The following is a 27,683-nucleotide window of genomic DNA, read 5'->3' on the forward strand; positions in this document are numbered from 1 at the left end:
CCAGGGCATTACTACTTTTTTGAAAATCACCCTTTGGTTAGCATACTAAGTAACGGGGCTCCGTCCTGACATTTTTCATCCGTATATGTCACCACACTTGTACTTAGTCATCCCTGGAGCACTCTTCAAAGGTCATTCTCGATTGCGGATGACTCAAGCAGATCCCTGGGGGCATTCCGGCATCGGATGCAGGGGACAGACCTCGAGAAGGAGTCACTGCCTGCCCCCGTGGGAACTTACAACCACACTCGGCGGCGGGGCTCGTCGACCTGTCCCCTCACCAGGCTGACCGCTGGATAAACTACAGCAGATCCACAGCAGAGCCGGGGTCAGTTAGGGAAGTGCCTCCGTCCGTCCCCGCGAGCCTGCGTCCCCGGGGCTTTCGGGAACGGCTCCCCGGGAGCGGAGCGTGGGCACGCGGGGGCTTTTCCAGGCGCGCGGCTGGGCGCCCTCCTGACCTTTGACCCCTGACCCAGCGTTCACAGGTCCGTCCCAGCCTTGGCGGGAAGCGAAGGACAGCTCCGGGAGCGGCCTGCCTCCTCCCTTCCTGCCAGTCGTAAAGTGCTGTAAAGGGCCCTGCGCTTTACGGCACCGTAGGTGAGAGAGAGACCCGGAAGGTCTGTCTGTGCTGGGCGCGTGGTTTGGGATCTGCAGTTGTAGAATCGGTACAGTGAGGCTTGGAGGGGCGTTAGCGAAGCGCCTGCGAGGCTCTGAGCGGGTAATTTTGGATTCATCTTTACGTCAAGCAGTCATTCCAGTCGTTCCTAAGAGAGTGCATGATCTCAGGGGCTCAGCCGTCACGGGCGGTGCGGTGCGGTGCGGTGCGGTGCCCCCGGAGGAGCAGCGTGGAGTTTATCTTTGTCCCTAGACTTCAGGCCCCCGGTGTTAGCTGACGTTCTTTGTTGTTCCCTTCGCCCTGCAGTCTCCCTGTCCCTGGAGTTCGAAATGCTTTACCTGATCGGCTTGGGCCTGGGAGATGCCAAGGACATCACAGTCAAGGGCCTGGAAGTTGTGAGGCGCTGCAGTCGAGTGTATCTGGAAGCCTACACCTCAGTCCTGACTGTAGGGAAGGAAGCCCTGGTACGTGATTAAAGCCCCCAGGCCTCTGGGGAAGAAAAGTAGCCAGCATCTGATTCTCATGCACTAGACTGCACAGAGTCTAAGCGTCTGCTTTTTTTTTAGACCCTTTAAAACACACACCTTGGGTTTTAGAGAACAAAAAACGCACTCATACACTAACACAGTGACTTGGGAAATGAAACGGTGGTTTGTCCTGCTTTACAAGTCTAATTTTGTGTGGCTTTCTCCAGTAAATAAAAAAAGGAAAGTTATTTTACACTCTTGGGGATAGTTATCAGAATCTGTTATTTCATGAGCTAGCCAAGAAATCCTTTCTGAGTTGAGTGCTAATGAGGTGCTGCCACAGCCTTAATGAGTTGGTTATACAGTCAGCGAGCAATCTGAAAGCTTCCTCCTTTGAAGTATTTCCACTGGGAACTGTGGTGATAGCCTTTCTGTCTGCAACATATCCAGAGAGATCTTACTTATAGTCTCCCAGGAAGGCTGGCATTCCCACATGTGTAAGCCCGAGCCTAAGTATCCAGAGGATTTATTAGTGTATTATATACCTTGAGCAGGCTCTCATTAAGGGTAACTATGTAAATAATAAATATGAGCAGACGGGTCAGTTTCTGGGTGATTGTCAAACTCAAAGTGGAACATATATTGAGATAAAGGTCTGATGGGTGTGTTGTGGGAGGAAGGGAAAGATTTTTTTAAATTGTCAAGTCTTCTAAATAAAAGTGTGAGCCACGGAATTTCTGGTCATTCCTCTCGGATTCATCAGAGAATTCTGAAGGTTGCAGAGTTACTTTAAAATTTTGAAGACCAAATTAAGGCTTGTTCTTGAATTGGCCATGCATTATAATAAAAATAGTGTCTAGTGCCCAGCTTTGACTTGCTGGTTTTTACTCTTACATCAAGATAACAGAACTGTGTCTCCTCAGTAATCAAAAGCCAGAATGAGTTTAAAACCATCTGAGAGACTAAACAGATTAATAGAATAAGTTATTCGACAATAGCTTTAGAGGAAAAATGGGATATAGCTTGGTTTTGCCCTGTGACGGACAATTCCTTTACTTTTAATTTCTTGCTGTATGAATTGAGCTCGGAAGTGGCTGCCTTCCAGGCTCTTAAAACAGTGCCCAGCACAAGGTTTTAGTTGTTAGTGGATACATTTCCAAACTTCTGTCTTCATTTGTCAAAGAGAAATAACCAGTTGGAAGGTATGTAGTGTTTTATTAAGGTGTATGTGAAAATGCTTTGTAAATAAATTATAAATGCTAGTAAAGTATTAATTTTCAAGATTTTTTTTGTTGCCCCCCAAAACATATTTGTACTTATTTTAGTGATAATCACGGCTTTGGTCTGACCTTACTTGTAAGTATATTAATAATGTGTGTTTTTTAAGGTGCTAGAATACCTGTTATTTCATAGTAATAAGTGTTAATAATTAAAGGACATTTATTTTGCTTCATTTTGTTTATTTTCTTTATAGTGCCCAGTGTCTCTCACATGTTCCACAAACTCACTACCACAGAACTACAATACCCAGTGCTCTGTAGTTACCATTCACATTTTATAGGCATACAGACATTCCAAAAGTTGTCCAATATCATACACATAGTGACACAGGCAGGGTACAAACTCTAAGCACCTCTGGGTCGAGCACTGCTGCTCCAGACTTTCATACTGTCTCTCTGCAGTCTTAGCAATGGATAATAACTACGCAAGAATAACTTCAGGAGTCACTAACAGAGAAGTTCCATTGAGCAAATGGCTTGGCCCAGATCCTACCCTATTACGAAGTTCTTTTAGTATTCTCTTCTTGTTCTTCTCCAGGCTCTTAGTTCCTCTTCTTCCCCGAGCAGCTTGCCCCAGGATTCCAACTACCTTAAGTCAGTTATTTGTAAGTTCATGCCTTATTTTCCAGAAAAACTGTAGAGTCTCTTTCTCTTCAATCACATTCTCTGTCCTTCTTTTCCCCACTTCAGCTTTATGTTTTCTTGTTAAAACAAACTGATTTTTAGAAATTGTTGACTATTACCTGTATAATTATATGAAGTCTGGTTTCAACTATAGACAATTATATCACAGTGATCAAATAGATAATTTCATTTTCTGTAATGAACATAGGTTTCCTGCTTACTAATAATCAACCAGTCATGATTTTATAAAAGGCACATACAAGTGTTGCTGAAGAAATTCCCAAGTTTGCCTGTTCTTCCATTCATCACTGTTGTTTTCAAACTGCCAGATGGTAGTGGTAGTAATATCGTCTCCAAAGGAAATACAGAGACAGCCAGTCTGGGAAAGAGTATGAGTTTGGGCATATGCAACTTAAGCTTCCTCTAGGCAATTTCTGTTGATACATTAACTCTTACATGCTTATTGGTTGAATATATCTGTGTATTATATAAAGATGTATAAGCAATGTAGTCTTTATTACAAGTGGTTCATGGTTCTGTCTGCATTATACTTAAGAAAACTTAATGAAAGGCTTAAGTAGTAATTTATAAAAGTAGTGGAAGGAAGAAACTATAATATGTCTAGAAATAGCTGAAGAGGTTTTATCTAAACCAGCACTCTGGAAACCTATAATATAAATCTGTCCCTGGAACCCACATGGTAAAGAGAGAGCCAGCTCCTTCCAGTTGCCCTCTGACCTCCACACGTGGGAGATAGGATAACCGTTAGCATGACACCGGTGGCATGTGGCTTCTTGGTCATTTTTTGGAAACATTAGTTCAGTAAAGACCAGTATTTGCTGTGGTATCTAGTTATCATATGTGTTCTCTTAGATCTGTGGGTGTAATTGACCTGTGGCTGTAAGTTTTCTGGTTCCTAAAATCAAAGTTAAACATGTAAAGATTAATGAACAAGAAAAAGGTACAAAGTAAAAGTGAAAATAAAGAATATATTTTTAAAATCTGTGTAAGCAGAGTTAGTGAGAGCTAACTATTAGGGAATAATTACCACATTTGGAATTGTAGCATTTGCCTTTGGATGCTTAATTGTTTGTTCAAGTACTTACTGGTTTGAAATACTGGGTACCACTTCTACTCTAGCAGGCCCTGTAACTTTTAATAACTCAGACTTCTCAATATGAAGGAATAAATTTTATTCATCCTCTTCCATTTTTGAATTGCACAGAAACTCAGCTATAAGATTCATGATCTCGTATACTATTATTAACCAGTATCATGTGACCACTAGTTCACTGGCTCACTCTTCTGGGTTTCTTCTTTCAGGAGATTAATTGACAATGTAGCTTGGATGAAAATGCCCTGTGTATTTAAATTCATTTCTTTTCCTGTAATTATGTCGGTCTGTTCATTTTTTGTGAACAGCTAAATTCTGTCATTTCCTATTGACGTGGTCTTTTATTTTAGTCAGCATACCACAAATGCTCCTATAGAAATCGTGTGAAACATCTGCATTACCACATATCATTATCGTTAATGTATTCCATATTTTCATGTTTCAGGAATAGGGCTCATGAATACAGAGTCTCTGTTCACCCTTTGGTGTTCTGCCTCGTCTATTAGACACACATTTAGAGGCCTCAGATGTTAAGAGGTCTGCTTTCTCTAGGGATATGATGATAGCCCCAAAGACAGAGTTTAATTGCACTGTGATAAGGAGTTCTGGCTCACTGACGAGGTGTACTGAATGATCAGTGTTTGGATGGTTGCCAAGATTTGCACCTAGTTCAGGACAAAGGTTGTTCTTCAGTGTCTGTGTGTTGAAGACTCACCTGCTGCCTCTCAGTTTGATAGTTTGATATCCTACTTAAATCTCCAGGAAGAGTTTTATGGAAGAAAATTGATTCTTGCTGACAGGGAAGAAGTGGAACAAGAAGCAGATAATATTTTGAAGGATGCTGATGTGAGCGATGTTGCATTCCTTGTGGTTGGTGATCCATTTGGGTAAGTCAAAATAGACATTGTGAGTTATTTATTCATCAGCAGTGATTATTCTGTTTAAAACTTTCCTTGTTAGGTCCTGATAAGTTTACCTGAGTTCTACCTGAAGTTTTGTATTTAATTTTTTGTTCGTTTGAAGATGAATGAAGAAAATGTTCTTGATAAAGATGTCATCATAAATATTACTACCTTCACTAGTGTCAACACTAACGTTTATTTCTTTGATACTTTTGTGTTTGTGCAAGGTTGTACAGGGCATCAGATACCTTTAACTAGTGTGTCACGATTAAATAAGACACTACTCTATCAAAAGTCATGTCTGCCATTTGCTGTGATAATTGCAAGCATCTTTGGCTTCTTGTGTCCTAGACTTCTCCCCCCTCTTTTTGAATAATCTAATATCTGGCAATAATGCTGTCACTTACTTGCCTTGACTTTATCATTTGTCAGGCCTCTGATTTCACTGTCTCATCCCCACTGGGAGCACTGCTCCTCCTCATTACCAAGAAGATGGGTTTCCACTTGTCCAGTCAAGCCTCATCAATCTCTAGTGTCAAGCCAAACACAAGAGGTCTTTGTCTACAGCTGGTGACCCAAGATTTATGTCACAGATTTGAGGAACATAAGGACAATTAAATCACTCTGGGTCCACCATCAAGGATATTTCTCAAAACAATGGCATTACATGTGGATGCGACTGTCATAAAGAAAATAATTTATGTTAGTATGCAGGGCCAGAGAGTCTGTATCATTATTATATTTGATTGCAAATTATATTGGGTAATCACATAGTATAAAATATTTAAATTGTTTTAACCCCTGCCTGACATTGTTTTTTGTAAAATTAAGGCTTCTTCGAATTTCATGGTACCTTTTTTCTCTTCTTAGCAATAGGATAGTTAAATGAAATGAGGAAAATTAAAAAAAAAAAAATCTTACCAGCAGATGTCTTGTTGTATATAGCATTTTCTCACTAACACACTGACTCTTTATCTAAAACACGTGACTTCTGTAGAGACACCCCCCTGCCCAGACCTCCTAACATGGTGGCACTACAGTGGTTACAGTCGCGTGATGAGCAGTCTTAGTCACGGACAGTGTCCGTTCTATACAATAAAATTGCTGCTCAAAGTGCGGCTTCTAGACTGGTACATGTCCACAGACTTGCTAGTCCAGATGATAAATAGAGAAATCGAAATCAAGCATTAGAAACTAGTATAGCTATTTAAAAAGGAAAATTTGTTACCTACTAAATGTAACTTAAAAAATGGACTTTATACTTTATATTGTTTTATTTCTTATTTCATTTTCCAATAGTTAATTTTTTATCAAATTTTAAGAAACTTATTCCATGAGATTGTAACCAAAAAAAAGTTTTCACCATATTTTGAGGAACACTCCAATTGGCTATTTGTTTATTTATTGGCAGATTTTTTCATATCCTTTTTTAAAATTTTCACTTTTAATACCATTGTTTTAACCAGGTTAATACGTTCTATCCCCTTTGCCTGGTCTTCATACAGACTTATATAGACTTTTAACTCATTACCTATGTTGTGGTCAAGTTTGTGTGTGTAAAACCATAACAATTTAGAAACCACAGCTGAGAACATTAGAAGCCCCATGATTAGCCAAATATTTAAGACTTGCCAACCTGCTCTTCAAGTCTGTGTCTTTCTGGTCTTGTATTGAGACCACACTCGTGCCAGCCAACTCATTCCATTGCAGTTTTCCACTCTGACCCCTAGGTCAAGCTTCCTTCTCCCCTGTGTCTGTCAGAGGCCTCTGCATCTGTCACCTCACACCTCTCCATGTCCTTTGTCACCCCAGCCTGAAGTGGTAGCCCCACTTGACAAGGGGAGATGATTGTCGACAGCTGTATCAGTAACTTATGTAGATGTGAGTCAAGTCCCTGAGAGAACAACTGGCAACCCCTGATGAAAGAGTAACTATGGTTACTGGTTCCAGGGGTGCACACTGGGGTTGCTTGGTCCCATGTACTACCATCATGGCAGAGGTAGCATGTGATAGAGGAGCTTGGTCATCCCATGCCAGACAGGAACCTGAGAGAGAAAGAGGCAGATGCAAGAAGGGGCCAGAGACAAGATGCCCCCAAGGACCTGCCCCCAGCCATCTGCCTTCTTCCTGAAGTGTTCAGAACCGCCCAGATAGCCCCAGCTGGGGAACAAGACATAGTACATGAGCCTTTTGGGGGGACACTTTATATTTAGACCCTCACTGTGCTAGCCTTCATATAGTTCCTCACAACTTTTAAAATAACTTGTGTGTCTCTAATATTCCTGTGGATATGTACAGTGTTCTTTATGTCTCTAGCTCTCTAATTTCATTCATAATAGTTGGCACACAGTTGCTGCTAATAAAACATTAATTGAAGAACTTTGTGCTAGCTTACCTCAAGTCAGCAAAGAAAGACAAGCATATTTTGAACTGACAATTAGCTGTTCACCCAAATACCTTTCCTACATCTCTTGGGATAGGCACTCCCACTTACTGAGTTGGCAAGATATGGATTTATGGTTGATGGGAGAGACCAACAGTAATCACAGAAAAAGAAAAAAAAGTGAAATTTTGGGAAGTTTGTAAAGTGAGGAAAGAAAGAGGGAGGCTTATGCAGAGGTATATGGAAGAGCCTTTTTTTTTTGAGATTATACTTAAGCAGGTGACTGAAATGGGGTTAGGAGGCAGGTCATTCCAAGCAGACAGACAGAAAGACTGGTTAAGGCACTAAAGGCCATAGTGACTGGCATGATGAGGAAGAGGGTATGAGAAGGTGTTATAGAGGTAGGCAGGAGCCATCCATCTTTAAGGCTTTGGAGGGGCAGGGAGTCCTATTTGAGATACAGTGGCAAACGTTTGGAGAGTTTTTAAGCAAGAAAATCACAGTTCTTTCCTTTATTAGAAACCACTTGACTTGCTTGGTATGAGCGGACTTTAAGGAGACAGGTGTTTCTGGTGGAAGAAAGAAAAGAATGGTGGAGAACATGCTTAGGAGGAAGAAGCTGAATGGATGTGGTAGACATGGAAAAGAAGGGGGAGACTGACTTAAGGACTGGTTCTAGAAGCAGGAGACTGGGTTGTTCTGGCCCTGAAGTCATTGGTGTGCAGGTGATATTTAAAGCCGGAGCAATGAATAGGATCCCCCCAGAGGAGAGATGAAAGGGAAGACAGCCTAGTTACAAAGAAAGCCCTAGGAAAGGTGAGCATGCCATGTAGCCAGAGGAGAAGGGAAAATAGGCAGATGTCATTACAGAAGCTGGAAAGATAAGTATGCGAGGAGAAGAATGTGTGTGTAGGTGCTCAGTGTTCATGAATGTTGAATTGGACCTGGGTATGGGTTCTAAAAGGGGACCGTAGGGCGGGCAGCAGAGAGGAAGGGGTGATGCCATGTAAAGAAAAGGAATGTGTGGAGAAAGTGGCTTCCTGTAGTTGGCTTCCCTGCTAAACTTGAGTGACTGCATCTGTTGTGTTATTTTGGTTTGAATTGAGACAACCTCCTGTAATTTAGGCTAGCATTGAAATCTTAGTGTCCTAAACTAGTCTTGAACTCCTGGTCCTCCAGCCTCTACTTCCCAGGTGATACCCACTTGCTAATTTTAGATTCTTTGGAACAATTTTTCCCCTTTTGGAACTCTAATGATAATTAATTTGCACGGTCTCAGTGCCTGATCATCTCCAACCTTGTGTTAGATTCAAGTTCAAGTACTGTAACTGTCTTGACTAGTGCTGCATTCCTGCTGGGTTGTAGATGGAAATGGGATGGTGGGAAATATGTCATTACATCTAATTAATTAAGTTTGTTTGTTTCTGAGTTTTTATTTTTGTTTTTAAGATGAGATCTCATTATGCTGCCCAGGCTAGCCTTGAATTCCTGCCTCAGCTTTCTCATCACTAACAGACTGCAGGCATGTAATTACACTCTCACTAGTCAGTCCATAAAGAGGAAGAAGTTGAGTGACCGAAGGAGTCCAGGGACGACAGGAAGTGCAACAAAATACTAACATTTTTATTGCAATGTGTATGACAGAAAGGTCTCCTGTTTAATTTTAAGCCTCTTCCCACTTATTTGAATAAAATATGAAAAGATGACTAGCTAGCAAGATGGCTTAGATGATAAGATGTTTGCTGTGTAAGCCTGGTGTCCAGAGTCTGAGTCCCAGGAGAGTGGGAGGAGAGAACTGACTCCACAGATCTGTCTTCTTACCTCCACATTTATGCCATGACATGAGCGCATGTGGGCGTGAGTGTGTGTGCACACACACTCACGCCCACAAAATATTATACACACAAAATTTAGTAATAAAAATTTAAAACTATGAAAAGAAGTTAAGATGTGCAGTCTTAAATTCTTTTTTTCCAGTAATTTTTTAACTGTGATAAAATATATGTAACATAAAATTCACCTTAATATACACAGATTACTGAATTTAGGAACATTCACAGTATTGTACCTCCATCATAGCTATTCATCACTGTCCCCCATAGTCTTACACCCTTCAAGGAGATAATTAAAAGCCATAAACCCCCACTTTCCTTGTAGCCAGGTTATTGAAAATGAAGTAGAAATCAGCATCAGGGAGATTTTGCTGATTCTAAATGGTACAGCATCAGTATTCCGCCTAGCCATATGGGAGATAAGAGTATCAGGCAATCTCTGTCCCTTACTGTCCATAGAAGGAGTTATCATTAAAGACTCTTTCTAGTGAGGCTTCTGTTTCATTATTCATTCTGTATTTTAACATGCACTGTGACTATAAACATGGATACTGAATCTGTAATTTTGATTTTTATGCCATGTACCTTTTCCTTAGTGGAACACACATACAGGTGTACCTGTATTTACCTGTCTTCTTTGTGTCCTAATGTAGACCATTTGATAATTCCCATTCCATGTAATGTTTTGACCAGCACTTGGCACTGAATAACTGTCCATACCTGCCGTCAGGATCATCGTCTGTTCTGTTTTCCAATACAAATAAACTTGGTTTCTTGAACATACGTAAAGCTTGTTATACAAATACGTACTGACGTACAGTTCCTCTTCTCTTCTGCTTCTCGGCAGTTTTCACTAGCTCTTTGTGGTAGATTGTTTCAAGGTTTTAAGGTCAAAGTAAAGATCTGTAGGTACAGACGTTTTCTAGCAAATAAAGCAACTTTCAAATGAATTTTCAACTTACAATGCTTCTAATAGCTCTTAAGGTTGTGCTTCTCACCATGTACCTTGAAACAGTAAATTTCCTGACTGCTAGCCACCCCCATCCCCACCCCCGCGTCACAGCAGCACTGTTAGAGTTGTCTTTGTGCACTTGGGTAAATCCATCAAGGAAGCCATTTTGCATCTTTTCTTTGAAATTGCCTTTAAAAGAATTCCAAATAACAAGTGTGCTGTTAAGGCAAAATTTCCTTACTGTTTCTGATTAGGTAACTCAGTTCCTACATTTGAAAATAGTAAACTTAAGTGTGCATTATTTGGTCTGATTATTTCAAATGAGTTTGTGATGGTGATACAATCTTAAACCAGTTTTTCTCTCTGTCTATTTAAGTAACTCACCCATAAAGCCTTTTAAATTTAAAAAAAAAATAACACCATCAAATAATTTACTTTTCCTGGAACTTAAATATTAAGTAGGAAGATTCTGTTCAAGCCAGTATTAAAAACATTCTTTACAGCTAGCATTCTTGTTATTTTTTTTAAACACTCTAAGTCAAATTGCTAATATTTTTTCATACTGGTTTTAGTTTCTGTATGTGATTAAAAACAGGCTTCCCTGGTGGGCATGTTTTAATCTGTAGCTGGCTGCCTCATGGGGTGTAAGTCCTTGATCTTCCTACTTGGTATGCATTGACCAGTTGACAGATTCTGCTTATTTGTAAGTAGTTTCTCAAACATGCTAATGTTGCTTTCCCCAGCAGGGCTTAGCATTTTTATCAAGATGAAAAGAACCTTTAGTAATGCCATTCTAAATTGATGTGAGATTACATGTCATAGTATTCAGTTTATATTTACATATATTCTCTTCTCCCCCAGCCTACCTAGTTATAATCACACTTAAGTTAAGAATCAGAACATGCATAGGACACACACACACACACACACACACACACACACACACACCCCACACACACACACACACACAGTATATCCAGTAAGTAACCAGACAGAAAACAGCTATAAATAGAAAGACTGCACACAGATGTAAACTCCAAGTGGAATTCTGTCAGGCAGAATTTAATAATTGAAGGACAGCAGGCTATGTGTTTCACCTTTAATTTTAAGATACAAAGACAAATCCAAATAGGGCAGAAGTAAAGAATTTGGTTTAGTTGTACCCCAGAACTATAAAGGAGAAAATTCGTCATTTAAAGTGTCCCACTTAACATGTGGAAAGTAAACATTGATGTCTTAAAAAGGGATATTAGGATAATTGTTTCCAGAGCCTAGAAAGAGTGCTGGGGAGGGGCCAGAGTGAAGATGGTTACTGGAACAGGAGAGGCTGAGATAGGAGTCAATCAATGATTTCATAAAAACCATGATGGGTGACAATTGAGTATTTTGAAATAAATAGTAGGGAAGACTCTTCAGTATGGGAACACAAGGAAATGATAAATGTCTGAGGTGATAAGTCATTTTGATCATTGTTCATATGTAGATGTACATAGTGAAATGCCAATTGTATTCATTAATAATGACTAGCTAGATTTTCTTAAAACTCATCTAAAGAAGCCCTGAGACAAGAATCAAATTGCTGAGTTTGTAGTCTCCAAATGTCTTTAGCAGACATCAGGACACAGCAAGTTCCTTTCTTCAATCAGTGTTAGTGTTGTAGTTGGAATGACATCTTGTGAGGGATGTGGGGAGATGTATACTGCATCCCTAAAAAGCCCAAATAAAAGACTTCTGCAGGTGCCTCGTAGAATTTGAGGAAGAACAGTTGACTCTTTGACTTGAATTCATGAGCTAGGATAGAAGATTAGTGTCATTCACTTAACTGAACCTATTTTCTCACTACAGGGCTACAACACACAGTGATCTTATTCTGAGAGCAACAAAGTTGGGAATCCCTTATCAAGTTATTCACAATGCCTCCATAATGAATGCTGTAGGCTGCTGTGGTTTACAGGTAATGCTACAAAGGAAGTGTTAGATGGGATGTAGGAAAATGTTCTATTTTCCTGTAAGCTACAAGTTGATTTTGTTATTTCATATAGGTGCTATAAAACTTAATTTTTAAGAATGTAGTTTTGAAACATATGCTAAATTTTTTGTACTGTTTTCCTATAAATTAATTATTATTTTTCCTTTCTTGTAACCCTTTCTTTCAACAGGCCATGTAAATTTAGTTACAGTTGATTTTAACTTTATATTGATCTCATATATACATTAAAAAAGGAAAGAAACAAATTACATTAACTATTCCTAAACAGTCTTTATATCATCAGTGCGGTCGAGCCTGAGTTTCCCACACAGTATCCCTTTCTCTTTTACTGAGAGCATGTGATGCTGTGTTTCTTAAATGAATACAGAGCTGTAAGCCAGTGTTGAAGGTGTTGAGGCCATGTTCCAAGTGCTGGTGTGTAAAGTTAGTTATTTTTAACTCCAACAGTTGCCGCTCAGCTTGAAAGAGTGCTTTATTGCTGTTTCGAAGATTTTCTCTTAAACTGTTGGTGCCCACTGTCCAAGTGTGATATATGTTCTGATATTGACACTTGCATACTTCATGGCAGCCGTGCTTTTTTTTTTTTTTTCAAGACAGGGTTTCTCTGTGTACCCTTGGTTGTCCTGGAACTCACTCTGTAGACCAGGCTGGCCTCAAACTCACAGTGATCCTCCTGCCTCTGCCTCCCCATTACTGGGACTAAAGGCATGCACCACCACCACTGCCCGGCACAGCAGTGCTTTTTAAGATACTGCTTGTGATATCCTAAGTCTCTATATTTTAATAGGAAAAATACATGCATGAAATAAGACCTTCCCTGATCTATCTTGCTGAAATCCATCACTTAAGGATAGATATTTTTTAAAATATATATTTGGTACCATGATAGGTATGTTTTTAAAAGATACATTTGGTACCATGAGCTTGTTCAGTAAGTAAAAGGGCTTACCTCCAAGCTTCACAGCCTGAGTTTGAACTCTGGGACCCACATGGTGGAAGAAAAGCTGACTTCTGCAAGTTGTCTTCAGACTTCCATGTGCATGCTGTAGCATGCCTCCTCTCAAATAAATAAATAAACACCTAAAAAATAAGATGTGTTAAAACCGGCTCTTTGTTGCTTAGGAAGAATAGCTTTGTTTCATTGACTAATGCTGCCATCCAGTATGAATTTTAATTGTTTATGAAGAATAGACAAAATTGTACCCATCACTTTGCAGTGCTTGCCCCTTGATCTGAGTTATTATATTTGTATTGGCTTAGGAGTTTGTATCCTTTTTGTCTGTGATGTATACTTTAAAAGAACTCTTGCCCATTTGTCTTTATAGTTGAAAGCATTTCTGTATTGGAGCAGGGTGAAAGCTCTTCACAGGGCTCTAAACTGTTAATGCTTCAAAGAACATGTCAGGTAGAGAAAATGACTCCTAAAAATGTACCTGTAACAGAGATGGGATAAAAAACAAAACAAAAACCAAAAACTTTTATTTGGGCAGTGATACCTTGAAAGATTTAGTGGTTACTTAAAAAAAAAGAAAGACAAAAGAAAAAAATAGGGGTTGGGGATTTAGCTCAGTGGTAGAGTGCTTGCCTACCAAGCGCAAGGCCCTGGGTTCGATCCTCAGCTCCAAAAAAAAAGAAGAAAATAAAATAACACGTGGTAAGAAAGATGTATAAACATTAAACTAATGGAACATATTTTTTTATGTTGGTTTTAATTTTAGGTCTTGTGAAGAAAGTAGACCTTTCTCAATCATGTTTTCCCAGAAGTATTGTTTTTGTTTTATTTAATGTCTTAAGCATTAAAAAACAAATACCTTGCAAAGGTATCTATTGTGTAAACCAAGAACTCAATTTGCTGGCCTGTCATTCTGATCTTCTGAATTGTTTCAAGAGGTAATTAATTGTGTTCGATCTAAAATAGAAGAGGTCTATTTGAGAAGGAATTTGCTGTGAGAATTGACAGTTTCCATATATGTTCCTGAGATTGTATTTATGTTTATATTGTTTTAAAAACTATTTAGCTTTCGTGATTGTATATGGACTCTTCCGGGCAACTGTTCCCATTTCCCACCTTCATTTCATTATCTAATCTGTGTGTGAAACGACAGTGTCTGTGCACAACAGCATGTGCCTTGCTCTTCCTTCTCATCCACAATGGCTTCTGTGAAGACAAACCTCTGTGCCACCCAAAATATTCCCATTCCATGGAGAAGAGGGATTGATTTTTTTTTTTTTTTTTTACAGTTCTCTGAATTAAAACACATTTAAGAAATGGCAATTGTCCTTTTCATGAGCACTAATTCTAAGACTCCTGAATATGCTAGATCTGCTGATGCTCAGGTTCCCTCTATCAAATGGTGTGGTACTTGTATACAACCTGCACATAGACCCTCATATGCTTTAATTCATCTCTAGAGTACTTAGAATATCGAGTGCAGGACAGGTGCTATGGAAATAGCTTTGTGTTGTATTGTTTAGGGGTGGACAAGAAAAAGAAGTACATATTAATTACAGAAACAGTCTCCCAAATATTTTTGCTCCATGGTTAGTAGAATTCATTGACTTAGATTCATTGACTTAGTAGCATAGATGTGGAGGGTCAACTATGTATACATGGCATACTTTTAAATAAATGCATATATACCATGTATAATGCAAGATCTTCAATTGAATTCCTTTCCTTTTTTTAACTTTTTCTCTTTAATATTTGGACAACATTTGTGGAAGATACTGTAACCTGAACAAATGACCATCAGAGACAATGTTTATCAGACCTACCTAGAGGGCTTGTGACTGCTAAGCCTTACCAGCAGACTTTCTGAGAATAGTAGATCTGGTATGGGGTCTAAGAATTTACGTTTACATAATAATGTAAATAAGTGCAAATTTATTTACCATATTTATTTTAAGTTAAAATATAATTACATCATCCCCCTTTCCTCTCTCCAAACCTTCCCGTATACCCCTCTCATTTTTAGTGTGTGTGGTGTGTGTGTTCATGTGGGTGCCACATAAGCCGGAAGAGGGTACTGGATCCCCTGGAACTGTAGTTACAGGGCACTTGTGAACTGCTCAACCTGGATGCTGGGAACTGAACTCAAGTCCTTTGGAAGAGCAGTACACACACTCTGAACTATGGAGCCATCTTTCAAGCTCCAAGATAATTTGCATTTTAACAAGCATTGAACTTGTATTTAACACTCTGCTGCAGCTATAGGTATGAGGTCATGCCTTCAGAACCATCAACACAAGCAAGTAAAAATCTTAGAAAATGAATATCCTTCATTATCTCCCTTTAGCTTGTCGGGACTGAAAGAGCAGATGTTAGTTACCAGAAATTCACCTGCCAGATGGAGAATGCTAGCAGGCTCCTCCTCATGTTCTCTTACTTAATTTAAGGTGTCTTGTCCTCTCGAATGCTTTGTCACGACTTCAGAAACAGGCATCGAGTTGTTGAAAGGAGGAAGTGCTGTGTTGAGTGCTGTGGAAGGAAGACCTGGGCAAAATGTACCTTCTGTCATCTCCGCCTCAAAGCATAGCAGCTACCATTCCTAACCCAGAGGAGTACAGTGTTTTAACTCAGTTGTCCCTCTCTGAAGCTGGTCTGGTTCTGTAGTTCTTTAAAGAGCTTGCAAGGACAGTTCAGAATTAAGCACTGAATCGTCTCCTTAACTTGGTAGTTTATTGATAGCAGATGCTTGATGATCAGTGTTATTGATGGCAAATAGCTGCAGAACTTCCTAACATGTCTACCTGTGTATACAAGCACATATCCATAACCCACCAAAGAACATTCTGATCTAGGTGGGTCACGTGGTACAGAAGTACCATAAGTCTTATCCTTAGTGAAAATTCCCAGTTGAAACAAAAAGTATATCAGAGGCTTGCAGTGTATTTAAGACAAGCATGCTGTATTCATTCCATAAATACTGTAAATCTACGTAATGCTTGCTGGGGAAGTGCCTTTGGATGCAGTCATCCAACTTGTCTTCAAGGAGCTTGTGGATAATTGTGAAATTTTCTCATCCTTATGAAATACTTCCACTTTCTCTGGCTGTTGCTCAAAGGACCCTGGTATTGCCATGTGTTCTTTTGTTTATATAATCCATGTCTACTCTAGAAAAGAATGTATATTACTTTCAAAAAGTAACAACTGGTTTCCTTTTTTTCATTTCACAACCCTCTAATAGTAGTCAGCACTGTTGATGGGGTAGTAGTAGTCTCACTGTTAGGCTCCAAAGCATTAAGTGGTTTCATTGTGGTCTAGGACCTAAGGTAGTGATTGATGAAAATACAGCACAGCAAAGGGACATGGGTAACGAGGACAGCAGAACTCTGCATGGCTATCACCACAGAACCTAAGATCTGCCAGCTCATTAGCATAGTTATTAATCATTTCCCTTTCCTTCCCATCAATTCTGTCTTTAATTCGTATTTATTTTGATTTTGTCTCTAGTTTTTATTTGTTTATTTTGATTTTCTTTCATTATCTTAATTTTTTTTTTTTAATTTGTGTGTTGGGGGTGCGTGTGTGCCACAGTAAATGCATATAGGTCATGAGACAGCTTGTACCAGAGCTTCTTTCCTTCCACCACATGCATCTCAGGGGACAAGGTCAAGTCATTGAGCAGATTTTCTGAGACATGGCCTTGTTACATAGCCCAGGCTGGCTTTGAACTCGCCATCTCTCTCCTTGAGTCTCCCAAGTGCTGGCATTACATGGGTGCCGTCGCATCCCCATTGTTGGAGAGCACTGATTCGTCATCCTTCTCATTCAGTAGTCGCTTTCTAAAGTGTGGGTCTCTCTGCACCATTTCTCTACTCAGACAACTCGGTCGATACCTCTCCTCTTCAGAATGTTTGTGGTCACATTTTTATTCCTAGTTCTTTAGTTTGTTTATCTTCTGTTGTTTTTATCATAGCATCTTAAAAATAATCAGTTCACAACAGGTATTTCCTGAGGTAAATTGTTTATCTTCTGCCTTCTAAATCAGATACTGTCTTTGAAGTAATATACTTTAAAATATAATTCATTTTTATTTAGTTCCCAATTATATATGAGAATGTAGATTTTTTGTTTTGTTTTGTTTTGGTTTTTGGTTTTTGAGACAGGGTTTCATTGTGTAGCCTGGACTGTCGTGGAACTCGCTGTATAGACCAGGCTGGCCTCGAACTCAGAGATCTGCTTTCCTCTGCCTCCAGAGTACTGGGATTAAAGGTGTGCACCACCACGGCCCCTCTGAGAACATAGATTTTGTAGTTCTTTTGGGACATGTACTCAACATATGTGCCTCATGTGTAGCCATGTTCATAATCTTAGTATCATCAAAAATCAGTGTGTTAGTAATATCATTCAGGGTCACAGCGACAATACAAAACATCTCCAGGATCAGTGTTCCGCACAGAGAGGAAAACTAGTCACTCTTGACCAGGAGTGACCATGAGGGTTTGTGGTGAGTCTGTGGACACTTCTGCGGTCTTTGTTTTCTCCCAGTGTTCACAGACTTAATCTTCATGTGGACCTAATAGGTTTCTTAGCAAGTGAAAATTTAGAGTTTATATACACACACACATATATAACAGACTCCTTGATTTATCAGATTTTTTAAAAAAAACAACAAACCACAGAAAACATTTTTAGTACAAGATAACAAGTGTTAAATCCTAGTTATAGAGTCAAGTTTTACAGAGTACTGTACTGGGCCAACAGGATGGCTCCGAGGGTAAAAAGTGCTTGCTGCCAAGCCTGATGAGCCAACTTCAGTGCCCAGCATCTACATAGTAGAGAGAGAGAACCAGCTTCCATGGGTTGTCTTTTGCATGCCATACCACATGCATGTCTGTCTGTGAATATATAAGCACTAAATAAATGGATCGGTGTAAAATGCCATGTGGACAGGAAGGAGAAGGTGGTGGCGGTGAGGAGAGTTAGACTGTGGAGTCACTCAGACAGGTGCTGTCAAGGGCTCAAAGCAGTGGGAAATAATTGATAGAAACTCATATTCTCCGAGTTCTGCAGCTGGAGCTGATAGGCATAGGTGTCTGGTAAGATGTCGGAAATGTGAGGTGCAGATTAGACATACACTTGCTCTTCCTAGTAACTGTCTCATGCCGTCCTGTTATGTAGCTCTTCCCTCTTGTTCTTCCCATGCCCATTCTGTCTGTGAGTTCCAAGTCGTAGTCTGTCTCTCGGAAGACACTCACAGGTGCTTTTCTCTGAGTGTGGAGAGGGCTGAACTCTCCGACTAGGTGCGGTCCATATGTCATACTGAACAGGACTGTGTAAAGCCTGCTATGTCTCCTTCCGTGTCTTTGCCCTCTGCCTCAGTAGTTAGCACCTCACACGGTGGCTGGTTGGATGGTTTTCAGTTGAAGGGTTTTGTTTCCTTTCTTTTTTCTTTAACAAAACATAATCCAGTACCAAGTTAGACGTGATGCTTCCTCTCTAAATTAGTCCAGATAAAAGAAGAACAGATCTGTGTTTCCACTAGTATTTCTGAGAAAACAGCCCATTTTATAGTTTTCATACTTAGGTTTGAAACAGTAACACTGTCAGATTTGAATGAATAATATTGTCGGGAAGAAAGATCATAGCACAGGCCAGAGCTGTAAGACAGCCCAGTGTTGAGGCTTCTGCACCTCAGTTCTCGTCCCTGAGATTTGCTCCAGTTTCTTTGTACAGTTTACTGGTAATAGTAAGTCCTTAGGTTGTGAAATGCAGAGTCCCGCACCTTCTGTTCCTTGAGGCACTGACATCTCAGGGTGAAACTGTTTGCATTCATTGAAGAAGTTTGCACCCCTGCTGCAGGAGTGGCTGCAAGTATAAATCAGGGTCCTAGGAGGCAGTGTCTATGTGAGGGGTTCTTTAGTCCCCCAGTTGGGCCATGCAGTCTTTCACAGAGAACACTTCTGTTAGGTTAGATGTGACTAGCATCTCAATTCTCTTTTCAAGGCTTGATCACTGTGTTTGAATGAAGAACTTCCTTGCTTCCATGACTTTGTTTCCTTATTTCTTAAAATAGCAGAGCCTCTTAAATAGTTATATATAAATGGAAATACACTTTTCCATGAAGGTTTTCGTGAAACAATATGTTTCAAGTTTGATGGGAGGTGACAGACCCCATTTAAAATGTATAGTTTAACTTGTCCATTGTAAATGTAAGAGTAGTTTTGCATAGTTGGTACTTCTTGAACCTAGCCAATAAAGAGAACAGTCAGATCCTGTCAGGACACAGTGGTTCAGAACATTTTCATATAATCATCATGTATATCATTGCATCCTATGCTGAGCCCTGACAGTGTTTGAGGCACAACCAGGCACTCAGTATGCCCTGTTTATTCAGTTCTTAAAACTGCTCATTACACTCCCCATGCAGCGTGTTCTTGTCCAGGTCAGAGGTCAGCTGCCTTGTCGATGACCAGGCAGCTAACCAGAACCACTGTCTTGGGTCCTGAGTCTTTGTCAACTTTTTCATGAGGGCCAGGGATCCGTTTGCTTACCACTTCAAACCTATGCCCAGAATAGTGCCTGGCACATAGTAGGCACAGATGTATTCGTTTCCATTGGATAAGTTTGTCACAGGACAGCAACTGTAACAACTCCTCTGCAGAGTTAGGGCCTCTCCCATGAAGTTGACCCTGGGGAATGTAGTCTAAGAATCCTATCTTAGAACTCAAAATGTATTTGTCACAGAGAAATCTTCTTCCCCAGGGCAGGAAGATACATGACTGAATACTTGGAGCAACACAGTCTTTGTACACTGTCTTGGTGAACACAGGTGCTACAGAGTAGCATGACTTCTCTCTGAAGATGTTTTGTTCGGATAACTTTCAAATGGGCTTTGAGAATAATGCTCCTTGAGGTAAATTGAAGTCTGTAACATATTAGGGCACAATGAACCACCCTTTTAGGACTCAGGTGCTGTGATGACTGTTAAAGGTCTTAAGGCCTCGGTATACAAAGCCTGAGAAGTAGTAGCTGCTCTGGAGAAGTAGGAGGATGCCCTGAGTGCCCCACCTTTTCTGGCTTCCTTCCTGTCTGCTTCCTGGCACCTCTTGCCACAGCTTCTGAAACTGAAGTGAGAAGGAAGCTTCACTGCAGGAAACAGCATCTCCGGTGCCCAGTTGAGACTTGTCTCTTCCTTTTTCACACAAGAACACAGGTTTAGGAAAGTAACATGCTTTCTAATCTGTGACAAGTTACTAGATGTGGCTTTTCAGTGTCTATACATTCCTGGTTTCTTACAAGTTGTATCGAACTGTTTAAATTGAAGAATTAAATCATTCTATACTTTAGCATTGTGCTTTACTGTACTGTGTGTCGAGAAACATCTCTTTTATACAGTTCCTCTGCAAAAGCTATTATAATATTAGCATGTAACCTCAGCATGTGAATAATTTTTATATGCCACTTGATCCCCACAGCTGGGGACACGATAGATGGTATTGGCACTTTTCCTGCACAGCTAGCAGGTTACAGAGCCAACCTCCAAAACTTGACAGTTCTTTGCATAAGCTCTAGAGTTGGGCTGCAGTGGACTCGGGCAGCTTCTTATTTGTAGTGACAGGGACCTCCTGGGTGAGACAGTGATTTGGGGAAGGTCCTTACTGTCTGGCTTCCACACAAAGGACAGAGATAATCTTGTTAAATTGGGGGTATGGCTTGTGATCAGTAAGTAGCAATAGTGAGTATGCAGTTTGTGGATTTTGTTGAGCTAAGATGATGGCTAAGAACATTCTCTCAGACCTCAGTTTGTGTATTTATTTATTTTTAGCTGTGTGACCTTAGGTAAATCAACTGATCTTTCTAAGGCTTGGTAGTCTTAGCAGGGAAGCAGAATAGTAAACTTTTGACACCTGTTGTGAGGCTGAAAGCTATTTTTATTTCTGTGCTTTTTTTTTTCTGAAGATTGATTTTTTTTTTAATGTTTCTAATTACGTATATGGGGGTGGTATGTTCATGTGAGTCAGGTATCCATGGAGGCCAGAGGGGTCAAATCTTCCTGGGGCTAGAGGTAGAGGTGAGTATGTGCTGCATAGACTTGGGTCCCTGCAACTGTAGTTCTAGCTCTTAACTTCTGAGCTTTCTTTCCATCTGGGTCTCCAGCCCTATTTCAGGGCTCTTGACCTATGAAATAAGAGTGATGGTTGTATCAGTTAGTAATGTTTTCTTTTCTAGTTGTACAAGTTTGGAGAAACAGTTTCTATTGTGTTTTGGACGGACACTTGGAGACCAGAGAGCTTCTTTGACAGAGTGAAGAAGAACAGACAAAATGGCATGCACACATTGTGTTTGCTTGGTAAGCATCAGGGAGCTTCCTTATTCTTGTGCAGTGAATTGTCAGACTTCTCTTGTGTTCATTTTGTGATAGAATTCCAACTGTTCTGTGAATAACTTGGTAGAGAAAAGAAACAAAACAAAACAAGGACACAGGCTAGCCACTGTATACACACAGCTCTTTCCTGGACTCTCAGCTTGAAATACCACATAAATCCTGTGTTCATGCTCAGACTTACTGTTCCCTCTTAGAACCTATAGATGCTTTACAAATTTGTCCATCATTATTGCAGCTCAGCGGACATGTATTTATTATCGTCACCAACCATTCTGCATCTTCTAGGATATTCACTCTCAAAAATCACAAAATGATACTTCTGAAAGATGCTCCAAAGATCATTTTGTTCAAATCTGTTTTGCAGATGATGTTGAATATTGAATAGTTTCCCAGTACCATTCATTTAACTGTTAACAGAATAAAATACAAATGACCCATTATTTCCAGGTCCCCTCATTGTACTATCCTGTCCAAATTTTATTTCATGTTTAACGTAGAAAGGGCTAGGACTGCTTTGTGCAACAGGATACTCAGTAGTTCTGAGTTTCAGATGGACATGGCTTTGCCTTCCAGCAGAGACCGGGATTTAACAAGTCCCGTGTCTAAGAGCCTCTTCTAGCCTTACATGTTATAGAGAGGAATGCTAGAATCAAATTGTCACTTTCCCCTTGATGACCAGAACATAGCAGACATCTTAAATTAACCTTGAAATGACACTTAGCGTTGGAACCAGAAGACAAAATCCCATTGTCTATGCTTATGAGCTAGAAAGTGTTGAGAGTAACTCTTAGCCTTTGTCTTCATACTATCAAGTAAGAATAAGCCGCCTACCTCATGGAGTTGTTAAGAGTAGTGCTTCTCAAACTGGTTTATAAATTATTTTGTATGTGTATGTGTGTATATGCATGTGCATGGCATAGCACATGTTTGGAAGTCAGAGGAACACTTGGAAAACTTGTGGGAATTAGTTCTCTCTTTACACCATGAGGTCCTATGGATCAAATTACAGTCATTTTACCAGCCCCCAAATCAAAGGTTGATATGGTTTGGTTGTTTTTGTGGTGGTGGTTGAATAAGAATGACCTCCATAGACTGATGTATTTGAATGCTTAGTCACCAGGGAGTGGAACCTTGGAAAGGATTAGAAGGACTAGGTGTGGCCTTGCTGGTGTGGATGTGTCCTTACTGGAGGAAGTATGTCACAGAGGGTGGGCTTTGAGGTTTCAAAAGACCATGCTAGACCCAGTGTCTCCTCTTCCTGCTGCCTGTGGATCAGGATGTAGAACTGTCAGCTACTTCTCCAGCACTGTGTCTGCTTGCATGCTTGCCATACTCCCCACCATGATGATAATGGACTAAGCCTCCAAAACTGTAAGCCAGCCCCAATTAAGTGCTTTTTTTTTTTTTTAAATAAGGGTTGGTCATGGTGTTTCTTCAAAGAAATGGAACAGTGACTAAAACAGTTATTGTTTGTCTTATTTTATTATTTTTTTATGTATGGAGTGTAGGGTGTCAGGCTTCCAAATTCTTAAATCATAGATTTCATCATTTAAATTAGTATGTAGTTGTTGAATGTCTGCTATGGGCCAGGGATTAGGGAGCAAAAAGCATGGTAGAAAACTGCAAACAATTTATAATTTATTTAGAGACAAGATTAATATATGTGATATAGTCAGAAGTTAGTAGAAGAACATTAGTTACATTGATAGTTCTAAGTACAAAGCGTTAGAGTAGAAAGGAAAGTCTGTATGAAATAATTGGAACTTATTGCTTAAACGTAGTTTCAGGTGGGCTGGAGTAGGTTGTAGGAGAGCCATGTCCACATATTCACTAGACATCTGTGCTTTACATGTTTTACAGTAGACATGTTGCATTTTATAAGTTCAAGGTAAATGAATTAATGGAATCGTTACCCTGAGTATTCAAGATTTAAAGTAAATTTGACTTCCATTACTAACTGTATTGGAGGACATAGTTTCAATAACATTTAGTTTTGTATGTGCCAGACAAGTAGAACTATGAAATGATGATATTTCAACTTTCAGAAATACTTAAATATTAAGTGCCATAGACATTGAAAAGCAGATACAAGGTTTACCATTGTCACAGTTTCTAGGTAAACTGCTTAGTATTCTTCAATAGAGAAGCTTTTACTATCACTTTAGAAAGTTGGAGAAGTCCGGCAGCGACTCCGGTTGTAGCATATTATTTTTACAGAACAAACTCTGGCTGAACCACTCATGTGGCTGTAGAACAGGAAGCAGCTGTTGCCCTTGTGTGAAGTTCCTGGAAGGACAGAGCCAGTTGGCTTTTCACTGTTTCCCCAGCAGTTCAGCTAAGCGTCAGTGGAGTGAACTGCACAGGACCAAGTCTTGGCCATGGTGCAGTCACACTTCTTGAGCACAGAGATGCGATCCACTCCCTGTGGAGCCAGGTGTCTGGTAGAGCCTGAAGCCCCGTTACTACAGCGTTCATTTGTTAGTAGAGTAAGTCTTACCACTGTGAGAAAGCAAACCCTTCTTTTCAAAATGTGGGGAGAAGCTATAATCCCAGCACTCAGGAGGTAGAGGCAGGAGGATCTCTGTGAGTTCAAGGCCAGCCTGGGCTACAGAGTGAGATCCAGGACAGCCAGGATTACATGTAGAGAAACCCTGTCTCAAAAAAAAACAAAAAAAAACAAAACAAAAAAAACAAACAAACAAAAACAAGCAACAAAACAATCTTTTTTTTTTTAAACTTAGGTTTTATCCTTCAAGGTTTTTATAGTCTGATGACTGAAAAATAAGTGTAGGAGTACAAGCAGACATTTTGGATGAGTCTGTACAAATTTCCAGGCAGAAGAATTTAGAAGATTCTGATTAGTTAAGTAGTTTACATGGCAGCATCATCTAATGCTTTCCCTTATCATCTTTTCCAACAGGAAACTAGATCCCTACAGAGGAGTGTCAGGGCCAAACTCCAGTTGCTTTCTAGCATGGGGGTCTTTCCCCAGCATAGGCTCTCAGTGCTCTCCAGCCTTGGTAGGAGGAAAGTAATCACACACCGGTGTGAGCAGAGACACCACAAACTCGATCAGCATGTAGGGCTCTGGAAAGATTTCCAAAATGCGTGTGAGCCCTCACGGAAGCTGAAGGATTTGGGGTGAAACAACTGGATTAAAAGGGCTGTCCTTTCCTCCCTACAGATATCAAAGTGAAGGAGCAGTCCCTGGAAAATCTCATGAGGTGAGTCCTTTCCATTCCGTGACGAAGTCCATAAGTGCTTCAGTGAGCCGAGGCTAACGATGAGTAAAAATGAACTTTCGGCAGCTGCACAGTAAAAGAGAGCCGGGTGCTGGGGTGAAGGTAGCAGTAGAGTCCATGGGGCCAACACTAAGAGCAGTGATGGGCATTTAAAGCCGCCCTCTAAATGTGGGTGGAATGAAGGAATGAAGGAATGAAGGAATGGATGGATGGATGGATGGATGGATGGATGGATGGATGGATGGATGTGTTAGGGGTTCAGAACCTTGGGCTTACATCTGACGCCTGCCTTTGGCTGCTGCTGCTTTGGGGTCACTTCCCCCATGTATGTGTGTTTGGAGGGGTTCACTTCTCTAATATGTGAGGACCTGGGCAGGAGTGGGTCACTTCTCTAATATGTGAGGACCCGAGCAGGAGTGGGTCACTTCTCTAATATGTCAGGACCCGGGCAGGAGTGGGTCACTCCTCTAATATGTCAGGACCCGGGCAGGGGTGGGTCACTTCTCTAATATGTGAGGACCCGGGCAGGGGTGAGTCACTTCTCCAATATGTGAGGACCCGGGCAGGGATGGGTCACTTCTCTAATATGTCAGGACCCGGGCAGGGGTGGGTCACTTCTCCATGTGTGAGGACCTGGGCCGGGGTGGGTCACTTCTGTGTGTGAGGACCCGGACAGGGATAGGTCACTTACCCCATGTGTGAGGACCCGGGCAGGGGTGGGTCACTTCTGTGTGTGAGGACCTGGGCAGGGGTGGGCCACTTCTATGTGTGAGGCCAGGATCCTCGATGAGGCAGTATGCAGTGCAGCAGCCCCATTACACATGGTAATGAACACTGGAGATGTGGCTGATGAAGCTGAAGAACTCAGGCTTCATTTAACATTAGACTAATAATCACAACACCTTCAGGTTGTTTGAGACAACTTTCATATGTAAATCTGTTTTTTATTCATTGAGAATTTCATACATGTTTACAATATGTTTTAGTAATGTCCTCCCTCCAATTTATCCTTATAAGTCTATTTTTATGACCATATATTTTATATACATATTAAATATTTCCGCTTAAAACTTAATGTGCTGAAAGTGCTTATCAGATTTCAAAGACTTGGTATAAAAAGCAATGTTTAATACTTATTTGTGAATTAGGTATTCAAATATATAATATTGTTGGGGGATATTAGGTTAAATATATTTACATGCTATTGAAGCTGACTTTGCCTCTTTAAGTTGTTACTGTAGTCTGGAGTTTTGAGATTGCACTGCGCTGCCTTCTGCTGGACAGCATTGACTTGCAGACCTGTGGATCAGCAAATGATCAGTGCAGACTGCGAGTTGGAGGAGGCTTTCCGGCGTGCATTTTCAGATCTTGACAGTTTTCTCAGAGGAAGAAGTAAAAAAGATACAGGGGGCTGGAGAGATGGCTCAGCGGTTAAAAGCACTGGCTGTTCTTCCAGAGGACCCAGGTTCAATTCCCAGCACCCACATGGCAGCTCACAACTGTCTGTAACTCCAGTTCCAGGGGATCTGATACTTTCACACCAGTGCACATAAAAAAGTTAAATAAAAAGATACAGGAACATATTAATAAAAAAAAAAAAGAATGGCTAGCATGCACTAGGCCCTAGGTTCAATCCCAAGCCCAGTGAAAATAAAAACAACTGGTTCACCCAGGGTGTAGACCGCATTGACACAGTGCGAATTACATCTGCCTGAGGCGTCACTTTTAGTAAGCATAACTTTGACCTAGATGTGTATCTTTGTCAGAATATTAATCTTGCCATCATTTCAGTGTCATTGAGGACGTAGGACAATAGAAAAATCTTAAGAAACTCAGTCGCTGGACCTATCCTTGGTTAAGACAGAAGTGGGTGTCACGGGAAACTTGAGAGTGTGGGCTGTGAAACTCAGTGTACCTGGGGAGTTTAGTGGCGAATACCACAAGTGATTTCCAGGTAAGAACAGTGATGTCTGGTTTTACGCTTACAGGGGAAGAAAGATCTATGAACCTCCTCGATACATGAGTGTGAACCAGGCAGCCCAGCAGCTTCTGGAAATTGTTGAGAATCAGAGAGCACGCGGGGAAGAACCAGGTACTTAGCGGCCTCTTGGGCTCTTTCTCTACAGAAACATACATCACTACATACATATCTGACACACACCACACTGAAGCAGGGTCAGGGTTTTGGCCTTGTTAGGTACGTCTTATATTTGTTTTCTAATTTTAAGTCCCACAGAATTCAAGTTATACCAAACGAAAAATAATTGAGTTCTTTGCAGTAAAATTGTCATAGTTTTAAGTTTTTAAAAAAGAAGACTTTTAACCAGATAGTGGTGGCATACACCTTTAGGCAGATGTCTGTGAGTTCAAGGCCAGCCTGGTCTACAGAACTAGTTCCAAGATAGCCAAGGCTGCACAGAGAAACCCCATCTTGAAAAAACAAACAAACAAACAAACAAAAATCAAATCAAAACAAAAAAAGACTTTATAATATATTAAATATATATATATATTACTTAACATATATTGTTACTTATAATTAGATTTTATGTTAACATGATAATGTATAAATATTTGATAAAATAGAGAGCTTCCATTTTAGTTCTAATCAATATGATCTATCCTACAAAAGTACATTTATTCTGCTTTTTCCTCTGAATACTGAAATATGGAATAGTTTTCTTTAGGATAAAGACAAGAGTTTATCTTACACTCCTAATAGGTAGACAGAGCGTGTGGTATACAATAAAGTGGATCTGGACAGTAAATATTTGCTGAGAACTTCTTAAATGTACCTGTTATATTCTGTTATGGGCACTGTCTTTACCTGACCTCTAATAAAAACATGCATTAAGGCACTTTTGAGTAATCATTTTAGTTTCAAGTCTTTTGTACTTTCATTTTTTTTAATGTGTGTGCACACTTGCCAAAATGTGCACATGGAGGTCA

The 27,683-nt window shown here is 40.2% G+C and overlaps 1 protein-coding gene across 4 annotated transcripts in view; it reads left to right on the plus strand.

Annotated features, from left to right (window-relative positions):
* Positions 1-209: 209 nt before the first annotated feature.
* Dph5 (diphthamide biosynthesis 5) overlaps positions 210-27,683 on the plus strand; it is a 45,838-nt gene continuing 18,364 nt past the window's right edge. For 3 of the 4 annotated variants that reach the window (XR_004945247.1, XR_004945248.1, XM_036190870.1), the window contains exons 1-7: positions 604-718; positions 923-1,080; positions 4,864-4,988; positions 12,016-12,124; positions 21,336-21,456; positions 24,677-24,716; positions 26,723-26,826. Coding sequence is in view for 2 of the 4 variants with exons in the window: in XM_036190870.1 (XP_036046763.1) it covers positions 946-1,080; positions 4,864-4,988; positions 12,016-12,124; positions 21,336-21,456; positions 24,677-24,716; positions 26,723-26,826 (634 nt within the window). In the remaining 2 variants the exon portion in view is untranslated. The other variant, XM_036190871.1, reaches the window with a different exon arrangement.

The sequence above is a fragment of the Onychomys torridus genome, chromosome 6 (assembly GCF_903995425.1).
Source record: "Onychomys torridus chromosome 6, mOncTor1.1, whole genome shotgun sequence".
NCBI classification, from domain to species: domain Eukaryota; kingdom Metazoa; phylum Chordata; class Mammalia; order Rodentia; family Cricetidae; genus Onychomys; species Onychomys torridus.